The sequence below is a fragment of the Sciurus carolinensis genome, chromosome 17, assembly GCF_902686445.1.
Source record: "Sciurus carolinensis chromosome 17, mSciCar1.2, whole genome shotgun sequence".
Lineage (NCBI taxonomy): Eukaryota > Metazoa > Chordata > Mammalia > Rodentia > Sciuridae > Sciurus > Sciurus carolinensis.
The window spans coordinates 29,729,522-29,751,280 of NC_062229.1; the positions used below are offsets into that span (position 1 = coordinate 29,729,522).

At 39.5% G+C, this 21,759-nt stretch overlaps 1 protein-coding gene across 1 annotated transcript in view; it reads right to left on the bottom strand.

Moving 5' to 3' along the window:
- The window catches only part of Myrip (myosin VIIA and Rab interacting protein), a 320,260-nt gene that overhangs the window by 252,476 nt on the left and 46,025 nt on the right, over positions 1–21,759 (bottom strand). The window contains exon 2 of the mRNA XM_047532415.1: positions 12,299–12,442. Within this exon, the coding sequence (XP_047388371.1) occupies positions 12,299–12,408 (110 nt within the window). The 5' untranslated portion in view covers positions 12,409–12,442. The remainder of the gene's footprint in view (positions 1–12,298; positions 12,443–21,759) is intronic.

The window sequence follows — 21,759 nt, forward strand, 5'->3', positions numbered from 1 at the left end:
GAGCAACACAAAATCATGTCACTTGAACTAGGAGCCAGGACCAGTATGGGAAGTGAGGAAGCCCAGACTCCAGAGACATTATGGATATATAATGGAAAAAAGTCATGGCCAAAGTGACCTTATGCATCATGGGGAAATGGGGCCCTGGTAACTGTGAGAAGCTCAGTCTGGAAGAGATAAAAGGTAAGTTATACACTGCCAAGTAGAGGACTAGGGGTAACCAGCTTCTGTCTAGCACTAATTCCAGAGGTGATCAGAATCAAAGATTCTGCCAACTCTGGGGCACCTCACCACATCTGGAGACCCAGATCTGACTGGACATCCAAGAACTGAGTCCCCTCTGGTCCTTCTAGCCTGAGGAATTGGGATCAGAATCAGCCTGGAAAGGGAGCTTGAGTCCCAGACTCACACTGATCAATAAAGGAAAAGTTGGTGCAGGAGAAATGAAGTAAGGCCAGCAGGAGGTGAACTGCAGGGAGCTGAGGGTCTTGGCTCTTCTGCAGATTTTAGACCTCAGGCAGTTTCTAGCCAAGGAATCTCTGGGCTTTTGCAGAAATCTCTCCATCTGAACAAAGGAACTCATTTTTAGTAACTTTTGAGTCAGAGACAGGTTTTGATGAACTGTCCTTTTCCAAGTATCAGTTTAAGAAAATGGACCAGGAGATGGACCTACTGGCTTCAATACCAGGTCAGCAGAGAAGGCAGCAGCTAGACCCTGAGGAGGGCCCTACTTTCAGGCCCTGAGGCAGTCCGTGGGAATCAGGAAACTGCTATTTCAACAGTACAAGGAAGAAAAGGGAATTCTTATTTCCACACTATCCATCTGCACACCCCTGATTTCAGACCATTTCTGGTATCGTGATAGTGTATATCCTGAATGACTGTGGCTAAAGAAAGCAGCTTTTTATAAATGGCAGTGAAAACTTCCCTCCTCGCTCCCTTTCAAGTCCTGAATTCTATACACACATAATGCCAAAGAGTTTGAGGAATGAAGGTCAGACCAAGAATTACAGCCACGAAAGCTTTATCAGGGGCCAGCAGTTGAGCCTCTGACATTTGCAATGGAAAAATAAATAAGACCAGAAGTACTTAGACCCACAAAACAAACTCGTATAAAATTGTTATTAAAAGATTATGGGGAGAATGTATCCGGAATCGCTACACAGAAACTGTACACCTTTGAAGGACCACAAATTAAAGAGCATTAGGGTGATTCCCTTTACACTACTAGCACATCTACATCTACAGCATAAAACTCACCTGGCCGCCCAAACCCCCGGAGGAGACTGTGTGCCAGAGATGTGACACAGATCATGAATATCAAGGCATTCTAAAGCCATGAGTTATATAAAAGGTCATGATGGACTTGGTCAACCATGAATGTCAGGGAAATATTAAAGGATTCATACTGTTATGAGATGCATAAGCTCTGTTATGAAAACAACACAATCATACCATGCTTTCCTGTTAAACTGCATGATAAAGTCAAGAACAAGCATGATTCAGGGTCACCTTCACATGACAGTGGTGGCAATATTGAGAGCAAAGGCCATTCAACAATTACCTAAAACTTACAGATACCTAAAAACCACATGTAAAATAGGACTAATACCACCCAAAATCCAGAAAGAAAACTTGCTTTTTACTTCCATAAATTCCAAGCTACTTAACTTGGCATTCCAGACCCAATACCAAGAAAGCCAGATACATCATTTAAAACTTTCCAGTAGCCACATTTGAAAGAAAAGGGGTGAAATTATTGCAATCATATATTTTACTTAAAATGTAATTTTAGAAACATTTCAAAGTATGAGCAATAAAAAAAAATTATCGAGATAGTTTACATTCTTCTTTCATGCCTGATCTTTGAAATTCAGGATGTATTTTACATTTAGACCACATTTCGGTTTGGACCAGCCATATCTGAAGTGCTCACTGTCACTTGTATTGGCGATGGTGTTGTCCCAGCTCCCCACTTCCCATATCCTAGCTTAAAAAAATCACTATTTTTCCTGAAAATACCCCAAGTCTTAGCAAGCACAGGTGCCAGATTTTGCAGGAGGGTCCTAATTCCATTCATTCTGCCCCAGGGTGCCTCGTGTTCTTGTTTCCAATTGCAAGGGCAGAGTGCTGCACTGCTGACCCCAACTCTAGGGCTGCTCTGCCCGGATTTGAATCTACTTCTCAATATGTACAACCCGAGCCAGTAATTCAACATCTTTTTAGAGCCTCAGTTTCTCCGTTTTGCAGACAGATAAAAAGAGTGCTTTTCCAGGTTCTTGGGAAGAAGAGGAGGTTGAGCTCTTGAAGCACTGTTCTCAGCCCCATTAGTGACCGTGGAAGTAGAATTCTCAGCAAAGCAGCCTCTGGCTCTGCTCCACCTCGGAACTTGATTTGGGGTTGGGGAAACACATCCCCTTTTCTCTCATATTACTTTTACCCGCAATGCACCCTGCAACCAACCTGTGTTTCAGTCTACTAAAAAATCCCATCTATGTTTGAGGATCAGATGAAACACACCTCTCCTTCAAGAAGTCCTTCCCTGTCCTGACTAGCTCCCTCCTCCAAGATGGAAGCATTCATGAGTCTGCCTTCATGTTTAACTGCTGACTCTCTGCAGCATCCCAATTACTCATGCAGGACGCCTTAGCTCACCTTCTGGACTCTCCCTCAAGGACTTAGCCCTTCTTAAATTAGTGAGCCTCGCTTTCTCTCCCCCTGCCTTCTCACTCACTGCACATTTATCCAGGAGGCTCCTGACATTTAAAATACAATTTTAGAGCAAATGAATGAATACCCCACAGCTTTTTTTTTTTTTTTTTTTTTTTTTTTTTTAATTTGCGGTACTGGGGATCGAACTCAGGGCCTTGTGCTTGCGAGGCAAGCACTCTACCAGTTGAGCTATCTCCCCAGCCCCTACCCCACAGCTTTAATAGAGTTGGTTTTTTCCTCATTAGAAAAACTACCAATAATAAGTAAAAATATTTTTAAAGATTTTGTGAGATCCCCTCTAGCTTTTTCAAAAATATTCTTTAGATGTTGATAAACTTTTATTTTATTCATTTATTTATATGTGGTGCTGAGAATCGAACCCAGTGCCTCACACATGCTAGGCAAGCGCTCTACCACTGAGCCACAACCCCAGCCCTGCTTCTAGCTTTGAGATTGATTCTCTCCACCCACCCCCTCACCTTCTCTGATGACCTGCCCCCTACAAGTCCCCAAACTCTAGGTTCTGTCTCCTACTGGGCCTTCCTGAATGGTGAAGTGATTCCCAAATAGAACTGTGCCAGACTCCCACTCCACCATAAAATGCACTAGCTCTGAATTCTGATTTTTCACACCCTGCCAGGTCGCTGGCTGACCTGATTGATCAGTCTCATTGGAGGAATTCCAAGCTTGCGGAGTCTCCTATGAGATTAACTGGACAGATTCATTAACCAGACAGGATAACACCCAGTGTCAGTGAGGAATCACATTAAAGAGGTGTGGGCAGGCACACTGAGGTACACACAGTTATTTCATAAACCATAAGGTTTATTTATCCCATCTGAGTAAAGGGAGGTGATCTGATCTCTACCTTCAAAAAAAGGATATAACCAGGGATGCATTCATTCACTAGACCAATTTTGGTGTCCCAAACAGAGGCCCACAAAACAAAAAAAAAGGGACTTTTACTTTTTGATATAGAAACCTCTCAAAAAAATTAAGTTCATATCATAAAATTTACATTTGTTTAAAATGAAACTGAATCTTAAAGAAAGATCACAGCCTCATTTCATGAAGGCACTATGTTCTTTCTCCTTTCAAAAATGGTGACTGATCCTCAAAGAAGTGTCTGTATAATAAATGAGAAACACCAATCATTTCTAATTTTGAGAGGGGTTTTGGGGGTAACAGGTCTTCCACACCCCCGGCAGCTCTTATTTATTTCTTCACAACACTTTGAACTGCCTGGTGGAGGAGCGAAGATGGTCCAGTCATGGTGAAGAGGGTGTGGACCAGGTCAGTCAGTGAGTAACTGATACCATTACAGGCAATAGAAGCAGGTCCCCAAATGCATTTATTTCTGCTTCCTTAACACAGGCTGGAGGGGTGACTGACACACGGAAGCTGCTGAACTGACGCAGCTCCTGAGCCAGGCAGGAAGTGCGCTCGCTCTCTCTCTCTCTCTCTCTCTCTCTCTCTCTCTCTGTCTCTCTCTCTCTGTCTCTCTCACTTCCCTCTCCCCTCCCTTCCTTCCCTTGGGTTCACCCAGCCTGGGACCAGCAGTTCTTCAAAGCATAAGCCTTGTCAGTTCAGCAAACGCTGACAATTAATGGCCAGTAGCAGTTACAGGAAACAATTTCATCAAATCTAACCCCTGCCACCCCACAGACCAAATCCATTAGAGCGCCAGCAGCCTTTGGAAGCTATCCAGAGGCGAACTTGCTCTGGCCAGCACATATTAAGTGAGAAATTCTAAAGGCTGTGGCTACCTCGGCTATGTTTCCGAGATTCAATTTGAACATCAGAGTACTATGCAATTAACAGTCATTTTTAAAACCACTTTGTAAATGTGCCTGACACGTAAAACTATAGGGTATAAACTGTGATCCTGGTTTAGTTCTGCAGATTTTTCCACAGTTGTCTATTACTGCTTGAAAGGCCAAGTGGCAGAAGATAGGGCTCTCTAGTGGCGAGAACCTCAGGTTCAGGCCAGAACTGTATCCCCTCTAAACCTGTTTTTTCATTGGCAAATTCAAGGTTTGGGGGCATAATGAATACTTGGCTCCTTTTTAATTCTCATAAACTACATCAGTCAGAGTAATGCTAGACTTCGTTGCCAGAACAAATAAAGCCCCAGGTTCCAGTGACTTAACCCAACAAGCTCCCACAAAGCTCCCTGCCAGTTATCAGGAATTTTCCTCCATCTGGTGTCCTGAGCTCTGTCTTCCTGCATCTAGTAAGGCCATGTCTCAACACAAGTCTTCTAGAGTCACCACAGCAGACCAGGGGAGAGGTAGAGGAGGCATACCAGGTCTTAAGTCCCTGGCGTGCAGTGACACAGGCCCTTGCTCACAGGTGACTAGGGGGCTCTAGTCACATGATCTCAACCCAACTGCAGGGGTGCTGGGAAACATACAGGAACATGTGAGATATTGGGTGAGGTGACATTCCATCAATAAATAAATAAAATTATTATTTTAATAATTTAATCTATTTATCTGAACAGAACATCATGATACTCTTGTAGAAGTGAGGAAAGAGAAATTCTTCAAATTATCTGCTAGAGACCCAGAAAGGCAGATGGAGAGGAGGGAACATGGCTTGAAGGATGAACACCAAACCAAAGGCCCAAGCTCCAAGCAAACGCATTTGCTGAGGTCCCCAGGAGTAGGGACAAGTCAGAGGCCATACTCTCAGCTGGATGCCAGACTGCCTGTACCTGCTCACCCAGGAGTCCAGTTGAGAAGAAAGCAGGGCTAGCCTCCTCCCACCCATGACCTCACTCCCCTGCGAGGTCTCTCGGCTGTGCTGTTTACCACATCAGCCTGTCTTTCGCATTTCTTCCAGTTGGGGTTTCTGCTCCTCTCTAAGGTTTTATTTCTGCCGTGAACAATTTCAGCAACAACCTGCTGGACCAACAGCTGTCAGTCAGTGCTTGATAGCAGGCTCAGAGCTGGCATAAATACCACACTGACCCCAGCTAAGGGTCCTGCATTCCCTTGATTCCCAGAAGCTCAAATTCTAGAAGAAATAAAATAGTTGGATAAGACTATTGTGTGATTGGAAGATCACAGCCTTAAATGTGGCATATAGGCCTGGCTTTTTTTATATACTGCATGAAGATTTATCAAGAGTTATATAACTAAGAGGAGGCAGAGAAAAATTTCCTATGATACAGATGACCAATGTCATTACTGGGAAAGCACAGGTAATGCAGAGAGAGTTGAAAATACTGTTTTTATACTAATTAATTTAACATTGTCATTGGGTCCTGTTTAGACACGCAAATAAATATATTTATTTAACTCTGTTTACTGTCTGAAAGGGACTAACACTGGAAGCAGAGAGGTTAATCAAAGCAAAGAAAAATGTTGAAACTTAAAAATTCACAAATAGATAAGTTCTTAGTGGGCTTCATTGAAGCCTGGAATTCTGGAACTTGAAGATAAACTGTAACAGAAGGACTGAGCCTACTGTGTGGGGTGCCTCAATCTCAGGGGCTCTGTTAACAAAGAAAACATTGAGAAATGCTAACTTTCCTGCAGATAGGACAGAGCTGATGAACAGCAACAGTCCAGCCTTTCCTGGAATTATTTTGACCTCTGAGGCTCAGAAGGTCAGAAGTCAGCCCCTGGTAATCATGATGGAAGGATTCACACCCAGATCTGCTATGTGCACACACCGCACACTGACCAGGCCTCTTTCCTCTGCGTGTTCCCTAGGATCCTGCAAGGCCCTTTAGCAGGCAAGCACTCAGTGGCCCTCCCTCCCAAGACTCCTTTAAAATGACAGCAAAGAAATACAATTAACCTAACTCATAACAGTAAGGAGAACAGTCAGTCACCTACAGATTTCAATAGTTCTGAAAAAGAGGGAGGGGGAAGCAAACAATATTTCAATCATAATTATATAAGGGCTCCCTGTTGTTTTCCAGCATTTAGAATCTACCCCTGAACAAAACAGGTGAGACTCAAATGTTTGCACAGCAGCCTGTGAATGCCCCGACCTTGAATGTGGAAGAGAAAGGTACTGAAGGGAGAGACTTGAGATAAAGTCGAAGGGGTGGTGGAGGGAAGGGCAGGTGCACCATATGGACATGGCTCTGTCAGCATGGAGAGAGGATGGAAGCAGCTGACAGAACAAGACTCAGAGGTTTTCCTGTATTATTTAAATTTGGAAAACGACCAATAGAAAACCAAACCAAAGTAATCATATAATCATCAAGGAACAAAAGATAAGGGTAATGTAGGTAAGCGAGCTAAATCCCCATGGTTCAGAGCAGAGAACTAAAAGAAGGCCTAATGGTGACCTATCAAGATAGTATAATGAGGGGCTGGGGAGATAGCTCAGTTGGTAGAGTGCTTGCCTTGTAAGTACAAGGCCCTGGGTTCAATCCCCAGCACCCAAAAAAAAAAAAAAAAAAAAAGAAAAGATAGTGTAATGAAAACATATTTCTAAATGTATGAAGGTCACACCAGGAGAACTAAAGAACAAAAAGCAAAAACGACTGAACATGGAATACAGGAATTATGCTTTTATTATAAGGTCACTATTTCATTCACTATGTGCATGAAATTGTTTAACCAAAAAATAGAAAATAAAATTAACCCAGAATAAGATGACCTCTTCTACACATCGACCCAATGAGTACAGCTGAGCTCCAAAGCCCCTGGAGTTGGGAGCAGGGATCAAAGTGCCTTCTGTCCTTCAGCATCTCCCATCCCTAGTGTTAATGCTGTGTGTGTCTTGGAGAAACACGATGAACACTGGACTGGACTGCATGTCTGTGAGGCTCAGAGCCACCCCAACCTCCCCCTTGCACCACACAATCCCACCATGACAACAGCAGACTTGGAATTAAAGTTTCAGTGCCTCACGTCCCCAGTGCTGGAGAGCATCGAATCCTGCTGCCGTGGGCTCCCTTTCCATAGTAAGAATCCCTTTCCATAGTAAGGCCTATGACTGTGAAGGCACAAGCAGTTGACACGTACCTTGGCTGAGATGTGACTGTGCCCATCACCAGTTGTGACAGGGAGTGGGGACAGGAGTCCTGGGAAAAATGGAGACCACACACTCCCCACTCTGGCCTTCTCCTGTCACTGTCATTACCCAGACAGTCAGGGTGCCCTTTCCAAACAGGTCAAAAGGTCACATCCGCTCTAAATACATGCTGTGGGGGAGTAAAGCAAACGCTTAGATATGGATAAAAAAGGGTTTGTAACATAGTACAATTAGGAAGTAGACCAACAGAACAGATTTTTTAAAATAAAATAAAAGCCTTCAAAAGGGAAAAAAAATTACAACTCTAAAGTTCACCTCTAACTCAGCCTAACTACGAGAACAGCAAATTAAATGAATATTACTCCCAGAGACACACAATACCATGCCTGCCTTCTGATTTAATTCAGAATGATGAAAAAAAATAAGAGACTTGAGATTCAAAATCACCCAATTAATGAGTGAACTTTCTTTGAATTCTGACTTGTACATATTTGTTGTAAAAAGATTTTCTTAAAAAGGCAGACAAATGTACTAGATATTAGATGATATTAGGGAATTATTTTAAGGAGGGATGAAAGGAAAAACACAGTTTTGAAAAGGCTTATGCCACTCTATGTAACAGAGAATTTGGAAAATAGAATCCTGGTTCCCTTACCTCCCCAATGAACTGTGTGACTCTGAGCAAGTTTTGAAATCAATCTCTGTTTTGGGGAGCCTCCATGTAACTGGGGACTATGTTATAGAAACTGCTGTGAAAGTCAATAAAGTGAATTCTGCAGAATCCTCGAGCCAAGGCTGGTTCATAGTGAACCGCTTCATATCTTTGTGTTCTCTTTTCAGGAATTCTTCAGCCCCACTCTCTCTTTTTACATTTCCATGTGTTCTGAGGACATTTAACTCACACTTTTACTACCTATTTACTTAGTTCTCTTTATGTCAGCACTAAAGAACAGATCATTAACACTACTTAACCTCTATGCCCAAGACCTGCCCTCATAAAACCAAGCCAGAGATATAGGTAAATAAAAAGCTGGTCAAGAAAAAAAAAAAAAAAAAAACTAATTAAATTTAGGACCTTAAAAGAAAATTCTTCCCTTATGAGTTTTACAGTCACTGAAGCAAATATTAAAGAATTCAAAAGTACTTCCTATAACATTACCTCCTAGGATCTTCCATGTACCCTAAATCCAAGTACTATGGAAAAGTGAACCAAATGTTTGATGATTTCAGCATTTTTGAGGTTATGGTATCTTTATCTCTTTTTAACCAATAGTAAGATTCTTGCTGAAGTCATTCAGAATGTTACTCCTGTTTGCTAGGTACCTACTGAGGCATGTCACAGGTTATGGGAAGATGGAAAATAGAAATGATTATCAGCAGAGAAAAAAAAACGTCCACCCGCCTGACCACACAAGGTGCTGTGTCCAGGGTTCACTTCTCTCTGTTCACTAATGGTTTCAAGCATCATGTTTCTCCAGCACAATCAGGTTCCCTTGACCATGCAAGTGCACAGATCTACAGTAGGGCTAGTGACTGCTAAGACACAGGTTCGTCAGAAAGATGTCACCCACCTTGTGGAGTTGGCTACAGTGGCCACTGCATTACCTTTAAAACTCTTCTCCCCAAACCACAGCGAAAAACTGCTCTTCAACAGAAACTGGCACCTGACAGCAATGGAACTAAGGCAAGTCCCCATGATCAGCACGGAACACTGACAAGGTCTTAACTTACCATATTTTAGTTTCCAGGAATGAGGCATGAAACTCAGATCTTTATGAGTCACAGGAAACATAACTAAGACTGATTCTTCAAGACACAATTGAATTTGGTCACATAATTTGACCATATTTATCCATCCATTCCACAGATATAGGAATATCTACTATGTGCCAGGTTTTTTGTCCAATGCTTGGGGCACTAAACTATGTAAAACATAATTCTTGCTCATGGTCCAGCAGAGGAGAGAAACTGAACAATGCAGAAGAAACATACTACCACAAGGAAATCTCTCAATGTAGAGACCACAGACTTTGAGTAGGTCTTAACACAGCCTAGCAATGGTTCAACGTTTCCTCAATCCATCTACTCTACAATTGCTGTTTCCATTACAACAATTTGATCAACCTCCCATCTGAACCCTAGATGCCTATATATAAATGTCAACTTGACCTCTCCTTTGGATGTCTAATAAACACATCAAATATTGAAGCTAAGACAGAATCCTCAGTCTTACCCAACTTCCAACTATTATCCTCCTCTGTCTTATTCATTCAGTGAATAACGACTTCATTTTTCCAGTTTTGCAAGCTAAAACCTTGGGTCTACCTTGACTCTGTGCTCTCCTACATCCATATCCAAATGTGGAAATGCTAACCTGTGCCCAAACTCCAATCATGCCTCCCTCTCCCCCATCTTAAAACTGACCAGTCTCCTATCTTTCAAAGTGGAGTGTCTCCTCTCTCCTTTGAAGCACCCTGGAATTCCTATTTCTTTACAATGCTGCTTCCACCACTAGATTAGACCACCTCAGTATAATCTTCTTAATTTACACCATTGTTTTTGCCTCACATATAGTATATATCAATATACTCTTGTTTGATGGAAGATAAGAAATTCATTAAAGAATAAATGGTTTTTAAAAAACCATGAGCTAGGTACTTTTCTGGCTGTTGAATACATAACAATTAGCAAGTCTCTGCCCCTTGGAGTTCATAGTCACCAGTCACCAACCACATGTGGCTTCTGAACCCTTCAAATGAAAGACAAGCCCCTAAGTGTAAACACACACCAGACCTCAAAAATTTAGTCAAATTACTCATTAATAATTTTATATTGAATGAATTTTGAAATTTTAATTGGTATTCTCTAATTCTAATTTGGATAGATACAGTTAAAGAAAAATAGCATTGAAATGCATTTTTCTTGATTTCTTTTAGTAAGGTTACTAAAACATTTTAATTATGTATATGTCTCACATTATATTTCTCTTGCACAAGGCAGCTTTGTGGGGAGGAGACAGAGAGCAAATGAAGAAATAAAAATATGTTCACATTTGACATAAAGACACCTGGACTCAGGGCCAGCAGCTGGGAGCACTCTCAGGAAACCCAGTGAGAGCCATAAAAGAACAGCAGAGAGGGAAAAGGAGGCACCAGAATGTCAGTTCAGAAATGTGGGAGCTCCCCTCCCTGTCACAGCTTTGATGGAGCTGCTTGTGGGAAGCTGTCCTTATTCAGCAGAATCAGACGAGGTTGAGTCATGGGAAGCAGAGGCCTGGCTTCTAGGAACTGCCGGTAAGTATGTGGCGCTGCGTGGGAGTGGTTCCCTGTCTCCTTCTGGAATTTTCCCCCTAAGAGAATGACTTCCCTAACTCCATCCTATCCTGTCCATCACAGAAGAAGCTCCTCCCAGTCCTTACCCCTTTTATCCCTGTTATAAATAAAGGAGAGCTGAGCAAGTTGTTGTTGAAAGAGGCCAGCGCTGGTATGGCCAGACCTGTCATACCTCCTCTCATATAAAAAGAGTATTGGCACTTGTGTGTTCACTGAGTAGATAAGTTTTTTTGGGTAACAGAAAAGCCACCAACATCCTCCTCCAGCAGTGAACTCTTTTCTCCTCCACGTGGAACGTGGCAGAGAGGACCCCCACCGCTGCTCACTCTGCCAGTTACAGGTATGCAGAAGAGTAGCTGAGAAGGCCTAAAGGCAGGAGAACGGTGACAATCACCTCAGCGTCTGGTGACAAGCAATGAAAGCTAGATTAGGAGAAAGGAGAGGAGAGATGTCAAGGAGGCAGAATCAACAGGGTTTGGCCTGAATATGGAGACCAAGTCGAGGGAAGAATCATGAAGCCTCTGAGGTTTTGAGCTCAGTGTCAATAAAACCATGGAATTCCAAAGGATAATCAATATATGTGAATGAGGGAGCAAATAATGACTTGATATCATATTTAAACACGCCAGGTCCAACACATAATCTCACTGTGACTGATTCTGATAAACAGAGCCACAACAGTATTTCCAAAAATATTCCATGAGGAAATATAAACTGCAGAGGAGTCAGGAAACTACCTCTCTGGTGGTACTGGACTAGGTGATCCCGTTCCAGCCCAATCGTCTGTTTCCTCATATTGGGTCTTTGAAATACTTTCCTTTGAGCATGGTCACTGAGATTTTTAACAGAAGGTTATATACATATGAGTCTAATTCTCCCAGGAATTAAGTACATGGTGCTTTAGATCTTCTTCAGCAGGATCCGCTAAAAGGAAACTAAAGCCAGGGGCAAATTTGAACACACAGTCATCATCCCCAGAGACCACAACACAGCTCATCACAATTTACAGGGTGAGCGGCCCCAGCAAACCACGACCTGGAGTAAGTAAAGTCTCATTTTGGAACTGGCTTATTATGCCCAGTGTTGGAGCTGACAAACCTTTCCACAATATTAATTAAGCCTCTCTCTTAAATATAAATGTGTGTGTGTGTGTGTGTGTGTGTGTGTGTGTGTGCAAGACATAAAGGCCTCTGACCTCAGAGCCCGCGGCACACACACAGTTCCGTGCACACCACCAGACACTGTAAGCAGCTCACCTTAGTCGTTCTTCCTCTTTTTTGCGAAGATTGAAGTCTCTCTGAACCACCTGGAGAACATGCTCAGTTTCATCATCCGTCAAGCCGGACAGGTCCAGCTTCCTCCCCATGATTTAATATCAAACACGGTAAGTGAGACAAGACCTGGGAATCCAAAGAAGAAATCACAAATTGAGGACAAGATGGAACTACTACATGGACTAAATCGACCAGTTCCATTGTTAAAACAGAACTAAATGCAGAGTGTATATGTACGTGTAAATAAAGATAGTATCTTTCTCTGCCCTCATGCTCAGTCAATATTTACAACTTGAGCAAGACTGCAGGGAAAAAGAGAAGATAAGTTATCATCTGCCAGTTTTATCTTCCTGACTCTTAAATGAAGACAAAAGAAAGTATTTTAGTCAATAAAATGAACTACATACATCAGACTTTGTGTGCATTTCCACAAAATGACAAAATTCTTAATTTCTGTGGTTTTAAGTTTTAAATTATAAGTATTATATGTAATTACAAAATAACAAACTATAATGCTTTTTTTAAAAAGTAATATGTGTACTATGTTCCTTAGAGTTGTAATCATATAACTATGAAATAAAAGCTAGAAATCAAAACCTATCTTCTGAGAAAAGAAACACAGAAAGAAAAATGATTTTATTTTGCCATCTCCTCAGGAGTAGAAAGGATGATATTTATGAAAAACATCTTCCAGTTGTGTTTACCTAGAAATTATGGGAGATTCTATAGGAGTGGGTTTTGAGAATTGAACCCAAGATTTCATGCAAGGTAAGCATGCACTCTACCACTGAGCTACATCCCCAGCCTGGGAAACTACACTTTTAAAAGTGAACTTTAATGAATGACTGTGACTAGAGATAAAATCTGAAATCATATTTCCAGAAAATTCTTCAGAATTAAAGGCCACCATAAATACAGATGCAAACAACCTTAACAAAATATTAGCAAAACCATTCCAGCAAGATATAAAGAGGATTATATACCATGACAAAATGGGGTCCATCTAATTCAGTTTTCCCTCATTCAAAAATAAATCCATGTAATTCAACACATTAACATAAAAAAGGAAAATGTCATATGATCACTTTAATAGAGGCAGAAAAAAAACATTTGACAAAATCTAAAACTCATTCATAATGGAAACCCTCTGCAAACCAAGGCTACAAGACACTTCTTCAGTCACATAAAGGGCATTTTACAAAAGTAAATTTATTATTTTTTTTAAATATGCAACAAACACTGTACTGAATGACAAAAGACTGAATGCTTGTCCTTAAGATCAGGAAAAGAACAAGGACGTTCACTCCTACCACCTCTACTCACTACTGAATGCCCCAACTGTGATGCTATATTAATCAAGAGAAGCACTGGAAGCTAGGTGGGTGCATTACTTTGCTAGCACAGCCATGTCTAAGTGCCACAGACAGGGTCGCTTCAACAACAGAACTCTATTTGCTTACAGGTCCCTAAGGCAGCTTGAAACCCTTCTGCCCTCACGGCCCTGGAACTCAGGGCTTATGGTAGGATTGGCAGGTTGATATCTCCAAAATACCCTGTGAACCATTCTTCTATTCTCCTGACAATAGCATCAGCTTCTTTCTATCCCTGCCAATCTCCTTATCAAAGTTCACTTGGCCACGTCCTTGGAATTCTCTGCTGAACTTGCCTTTTCTTTCTTGACAACAGGGCCAGGTGGAGAATCTTCCAAATCTTGAAGCTTTGCTTCCCCCTTGATTATAAATTCCATCTTTGTTTCCCTCTTTTCATGTTTTACTGCAAGCAGTCAAGAGAAGCCATGCAGCACCCTCAATCCTTTGTTTACAGATTTATTCTGCCAAATAGCCTAATCTGCATCAATCATCTGCAAATTCCACCTTCCACAGAGCACAAGGACACAGAAACATTTTAGCTAAGTTCTTTGCCACTTTATAATGAGGATGGCCTTGCTTCCAGCTTCCCGTGCTTTCTCTCTCATTTCCACCTAAGACAGCGTCAGTTGCCTTTACCACGCATATTTTCAATATTCGAATCACAACCTCTTAAGTAATCTCCTAGAAGATTGAGGCTTTGTCTATGGTTCTCCTCCTTTTCAGAGGAATCACCTTTGATGCTCCATTCAAGGCAAAATAGACTTTTTCTAGTATTCATTTGCAAACTCTTCCAAATTCTACCCACTTCCCAGTTCCAAAGCCACTTCCACATTTTCAGGTATTTATTCTAGCAACACTCCATTTCTCAGTACCAATTTCTGTCTTGGTTCACTCAGGGTGCTTAACAAAATACCTTAGGCTGAGTAATTTATAAAGAATTTCTCTCTGGAGGCTGAGGAGTCTAATATTGAAGTGCTGGAAGATTCAGTATCTGGGGAGGGCCACCCTCTGCTTCCAATATGACACTTTTTGCTGAGTTCCCACATGGTGGGAGGGTGAATACTGTGTCCTCATGAGAAGAGATGGAAGAAGGAGGCAGCTCTCTGGAGCTTCTTTTATAATCCCATTCATGTGGAGTCTTCTTGGTTTAATTATTTCCCAAAAGGCCCCACCTCTTTATACCATCACATTGGGGTTTAAGTTCCTGCATGAATTTGGGAGGGGCACACATGTTCAAACCATGTTTTATAACAGGTACTTCAACACTCTTCTAACCTCTACCTATGACTTACTTCCACATTTTAAAGTATTTATTACAGCAGTATCTTACTCTTTTGAAAATAATCTATATTAGTTTTGTAGTATTGCCATAACAAAGTACTGTAGACAGGATGACTTAAACACCAGAAATGTCTTTCCTCACAGTTCCGGAGCTTGAAGTCTGAGATCAAGGTGTGAGCAGACTTGGTTTCTTCTGAGGTCTCTCTCCTTGGCTCAAAGTTGCTCTCTGTCTTCATAAAGTTTTCCTCCTATTACATGGCTGTGTCCAATTGTTTTCTTCTCATAAGGATATCAGTCATGTCAGATTAGGGCCAACCTTAGTGACCTCATTTTAACTTAATTACCAACTAAAGACACTTTCTCCATTATAGTCACATTCTAAGATACTGGGGATTAGAACTTAAACATGAATTTCAGGAGGATATAACTCAACCTATACCGGTAGGCACACATAACAGTGGGATATGGAGTCCAGAAACAGGTAAACACAGAAATTGTACTATAAAGATGCCAGGGTAAATCAAAGTGGGAAAGGACATTCTTTTCAACAAATGATTCTGGAACATCTGAATAGTCATCGAGAAAAAAAAAAAAAAAAAAAAGAGGAAATCAACCTATATATCAACTCACTCAAAAAATTAATTCAACATTTGTCATAAAGGTAAAACCTGAAATTCTAAAATTTCTAAAGAACACAAAGGAGAAAATGTGAACAATTTTAGGGTAAGCAAAGATTTTAAGACACAAAAAGCAATTATCCAGAAAGAGTAAATGTAATGACTTGTACTTCATTATAATGAGATCCTTCTGCTCTTCCAAAAACACCCTTTAAAAAAATCAAAAGGCAAACCACAGAGAAAATATTTGCAATAAACATCTCTAACAACTTGTATCCTGAATATGTAAAAAAATCTTCTACCACAAAAAGAAGCTAATTTTAAAATAAGAGAAGACTGAAACAGCTACTTCACAAAAGAGGATACACTAGTGGCCAAGAAGCACATGAAAAGATACTTAACACAGGGTAAATACTAAATTAAGTTTTAGATGAAAGGTATAAAAAAAAGGTGTAAGAGGTGGTAAGAAGGAGTCAGCTAATTTTTAAATAACTAGAAAAATCATGCCTGAGAAACTATTATAAAAATATTTTAAAGGTGGGAAATTTTATGTAATAAATTTGAAATTTTGGAAGGAAAGGACAAATTCTTAGAAAAATATATTTTATTAAAATCAATTTGAAAATAATTAGAACACCAAAACAGCTTATTGTCACTAAAGAATATAAACCAGTAAATAAATAATGTCCCTCTTCCCAAGTACATCAAACTCAAATGATTTTACCAAATTCCATATGTCTAAGGTAAAAAATAAATCTCCACCCGTTTTAAGATGCTCATTATTTAAACTTAATGCCCAAACCACACTGGAATGAAAATATTTTTAAATGCTAATTTCATTCTAAATTAATGCAAAAATATTGGCAAATCAACAAATCAATGAATATAAAAGACAGTACATGATGACCACAGGAAATCTAGCAATACAAGGTTGATATAAACTGAATACTGGTTCATGTAATTCATTGATTCACTAATTTTAAAAGGAAACAAGATGATTATTTAAATCAATATAGAAAAAGAAATCCCATTCATGATTTTAAAAAGATAAACATTCTTAGCCATATAGGAACAAAAAGAAATTCCCTTAAATCTGACAGAGAATGTCAACAACAACAACAACAACAACAAAAAAAAAAACAAAATATCGCACTTACTAGGGAAATAATGAAAATATTTAGAAAACATCTACAAAAAGTACACAGATAACATCAAACTTAACAAGAAAACATGGAAAAGATCCTTTGGAAGATGAGGAATAAAACACACATGTGTCAGATCTAAATATAGTACTGGAAAGCTTACATAGAGTTATTAAACCAGAAAAATAAATAAAAGATGCAATGATGACAAGGGAGAAGAAACAAAACTCTCTTATTTGCCAATGATACTATTATTTATGTAGAATTCATAAAAGTTTCTACAGACAAGTCATTGAAATTAATGAGCTAAGCAAGGCAAGGAATACAAAAATCAACATATAAAAAAATGCATTTTATAAACCAGAGTAAAATAGAAAATATAACAATAATTAAAGCAGTGTGATTTAGGAAAACCTCAGCAACAATGTACTCAAGAATAAATTTAACAAAATTTATGCAAAGATCTTGTACAGAAATTATAAAACTTAATTGAAAGACCCAACTAAATTAATCTTCATGGGTTGGAAGATTTAAGTTAAAAATGTCAGTTTCTCCAAATTGATCTAAAGATTCAACACTGAATTTCAGTCAAAATCCCAGCACAGATTTTGTGAAACTTGACAAGATGGTTCTAATATTTGTACAGAAGAGCAAAAGGCTAGAAAAGACTAAGACTTCTAAAGAAAATGATTGAAGTGTGTGGGCATTTAATAAAGTGTGGTGTTGCTGCAGGAACAGTAAAATCGATCGATGGAACTGAGCAAAAATATAATTACTTGTACAGGGACATTTGAGACATGAAAGTGATGGCTTTGTATTTCAGAGGGAATCTGGTGTTGGACAATTGGAAAACAATAGCCACAAAAAGTCAATTTCATATCAATATAAAGAGAGTGGAGAGACAACCCAAAAATTGAGAAAAAATATTTGCAACACAATAACTGACAAAGGATTCATATCTAGACTATGGAAGGAACTTCTACAATTAAATCAGGAAAAGATAAGCAGCTGGTAGAAAAATGGCAAAAGATATGAACAGGCACTATATAGAAGAAAGAGCAAAAATACCTGGTATGATACTTAATTTTGGTGGAATTTATAGAACTACATATTAAAACCACATTTCAGATCCAATACTATAGTTTGAATGTTGAGTGCCCCCTAAGGCACATGCATTTAAGACTTGATTCTCAGCTGGTGGCACTACTGGGAGTTGGTGGGACCTTTAGGAGGTAGGGCCTAGTGGTAGGAAATCTTATCACTGGGGTGTACCTTTGCAGGGGAGACTCCACCCATTCCTGTCTCTCCTTTCACTTCCTAACAAGCAGGAGGCAAGCAGTTTTTCCACCATGCATTTCTGCCATGAGGTACTTCCTCACCACAGACCCAAAAGTACTAGGGCCAAGAGATCAGGGACTTAAACTTGTAGCCAAAATAAACCTTTTCTCCTTACAAGTTGATTAGCTCAAGTATTTTGACACAGTGACAGAAAGCTAACATACCCACCAAAATAAAAATGTATATCAAATGTTGGCAAGAGGTAGAAAGATAGTAGCTTTCAAACAAGGGTATAAATTGGTACAATCTTTTCATAACACAATCAATTTTCACTTAAAAAGTTGAAGATATGTGTAGGTATATTCCTCTGATATTATAATCTGAATTAAAGTTCAAAGTTAGGACCATTTTCATCTGTAAAAATTGTCACTTCACACAGTTCAACCTAAGAGAAGAATAACGATAGCAGTCACATTCAAAATAATACAAAACAAAATGAAATAAATAAAATCTGCAAACAACCCTGAACATCCATAAACAAGATGAAGCATAACATACAGAACACATCCACAGTACACATGTAGTATGATTCTCTTTACATAGAAAAACATACAAAGTCAAAAATTTATTTTCTAAGAAAGAAAAGTGGTAAAACTCCCAGAGGAAAGTAGCTCCTCTGGGAAGTGGGGAAAGATGATTTGATTGGGGATAACCACATAAGAGATTCGAAGCTATCAGTGATGTTCCATTTCATTGGAGGGACACAACGTTGGGGTTTCTGCTGTTTCTTAATATTAAAAAGTTCAAGTGATGTATACTTTTGTGTATCTGATACAAGTGTATAAAGTAATATAAATCTCAAACTAAACAAAAATGATAGAATTTATATACATAATGAAAGGAAATACTGGAAATACTGTTCAAGGAATATGTCTCAAAATCATAATAAAACTGATAATAATGATTTAAATATATCTACAAGTTGTTGAATACCTATTGTGTTACAGATGGTTTAGTTTTTCATAGATGGATATCTATATCTAGTTATCTGAAAGAATATAGTTCTATATTTCTATGTCTATATCTATCTAGATATAGATCTATCTAGATATGCATATATCTACATATATCTCTCTATATAATCTCTATATATTAAATCTATCTATATACATATATGTAAAAAATTAAAATATTATCATTCTCACAAAATCCCATAGGCTTCACAGACACATTATCACCAGCACTTACAGACCCAGGTTTGCAGATATACATATATACATATATATATATATATATACATATATATATATACACATATATATACATATATGTACAGATATATAAACTTTTCCTCCTCTAAATATTATGTATACATGCATCATATATACTTATATCATATATACACATATTATTACATATATATATATTATATATTACTATTATATATACACATATAATATTTAGAGGAGAAGTTTATTTGAGGTTCATAGTTTCAGAGGTCCCAGTCCATAGACAGTCAGCTCCAAGGCTCTGGGTCCAAGGTGAGGCAGGACATCATGGCAGAGGAGTGTGATAGAGAAAAGCAGATCAGGACATGGCCATTAGGAAGAAGAAAGAGCTCTACTCAACAAGGAAAAAATATATATCCAAAAGGCATGCCCTCAGGATCTACCTCCTCCAGCCACACCCTACCCACCTACAGTTATCACCCACTTAATCCCTGTGGGTTAACTGATTTGGTTAAAGCTCTTATAACCCAATCATTTCACCTCAAAACTTTCTTCTATCATCTCAAATATGAGCTTTAGGGGGACACCACATATCTAAACTGCATCATTCCACCCCTGGCCCCCAAAAGTTCACACTTTTCTCACAATACAAAATATAATTAGTCCATTTTCAAGAGTCCTCACAGTCCTTAGAGTTTTAGCATTTCCCAAAAGTCCAAGCTCTGAGACTCAAAGGGAAAATCTCAGCTTGAGTTGAACGTTGTTTCTGCTTTGAGTTACACATTTTTCACCACCAAAACATGATGAATCCATCTTGAATTCTAATAAACTTGCCTTCTACAATGTAGCAGAAGATACCTGAGGGGCAGCCCATGACTTTCTCAGAGGGGACAGAAAAAAAGAAGGGACCAATGTAGATATAGCCATGCTTGTACAATCCATTAATAACTAGTGTGAAAATAAGATCAGTATCCCAAGAATTATAATAAGCGAGGTAAATAATCCATTCACAGGACCAAATGGGAGCAATAAGGAGTGGAACAACATTGGAATTGTGTTCCCTAAGAAAATCTTCTAATTGTCCCTTCTTCCTTTGATCTGATACTAAAGATTTTCCAGAATAGCATCTAAAGGCCTGGTTATCTGTCATTCTATCAATGCATCTTTCTTCAGTTCTTAAATACTTGTCTTAAAAAAAAAAAAATAAGGGACTGGGGGCGTGGATCAATGGTAGAGTGCTTGTGTGGCACATGGTGAGGCCCTAGGATCAATCCACAGAAGGAAGGTTTTTTTTGGTTTTTGGTTTTCTTCCCAGTCTCCAGTGCTCTGTTTTTCCTTCCCCTTATCTTCAGAAGGTCCTTCTGCAGGGTTCCGTCTCAATCAACCTGAGCACCAGAGCCCGAACTGCTTGTATTGCTCCAGACACAATGAGGGACCAGGAAGGCATGAGGCACGAGCCTGATTGCCTCCTTAGAGCAGCACCCATGTCCCAGTCCTGTCACAGACACGCGTCTTAGACAGTGATAACCTGGGGTTTGACAGCATCTCAGTGTCACTCGGAGCCCCTACCTCTACACACGTCTGTGCCTTCTGTGCAATGCAGAGGAAATCTGTGGACCTCAGATTTTAAAACTTGAAGTTCCAGTTCCCTGCGTCCTCTTATGAGCATGTCACCACAAGGGACAGGAGATCCCACTATTTGGTTGATATTTTAGAAAGTTTATCTGTCCTTTTCATTTCCAAATAGTGGTAATAAACTCAGAGAACAGAACAGCTTCAGTCCTTAGAAGTCTTTTGCTAATGGGTTTAAAACCTCATGACTGTATAATGCAAACTAATCTTAAGATTTAACCAGAAACCCATGACAGGAATTCCAAGTATTTTTTAAAAAATATTTGTTTTTCACTCCTGTAATGCTATTTGTTGAAAATGAACCTTGAGTCCACTTTGCCTGAGTTAACAGTGGGAGTTGGGGTGAGAGGAAAGCCTGGTGCACCTGCTATCAGCAGAAGTTAGTGGAGGTTCAGACTCCACCCCGAGGCTGCAGAGGTAAGGGGGAAAGTTTCCCCAGTCACCGTCCTCAAGTAGTGAGAATCAGACTGGTAGGCACAGCAAACATGCAGCCTGACTTCTTTTTAAACACCCCATTAAAGGGGATGATAATGGCAATTTGGAGTTCCCCAGGAGGTAACATGTTTGTCCCTTTAACTTCGGTGGCTTTTGGTTTACTGACAATTCTAACTCAGATTCTAAGTTGCCAGTTAGTGAAAGAAGTGGCAGCTTCGATCATGTCAAATCTAAAAACAAACAATAATCCCTTCTCAAGAGGGATAAATGGTCTTTGTAAAGAAAGATATAAAGTGGCTCTAAATGAACAAGACAGAGGATACTGAGAACACTTTCTGGGAAATGGAAGAAGTGTCTTCCTTTTTCAACAAGAAACATGATTAAATTTCTCGCACAACAAGACCAACAGCATCTTAGTGTGGATATGCCTGGGGCCCTGGAGTCAGAGGTGCCTCAAAC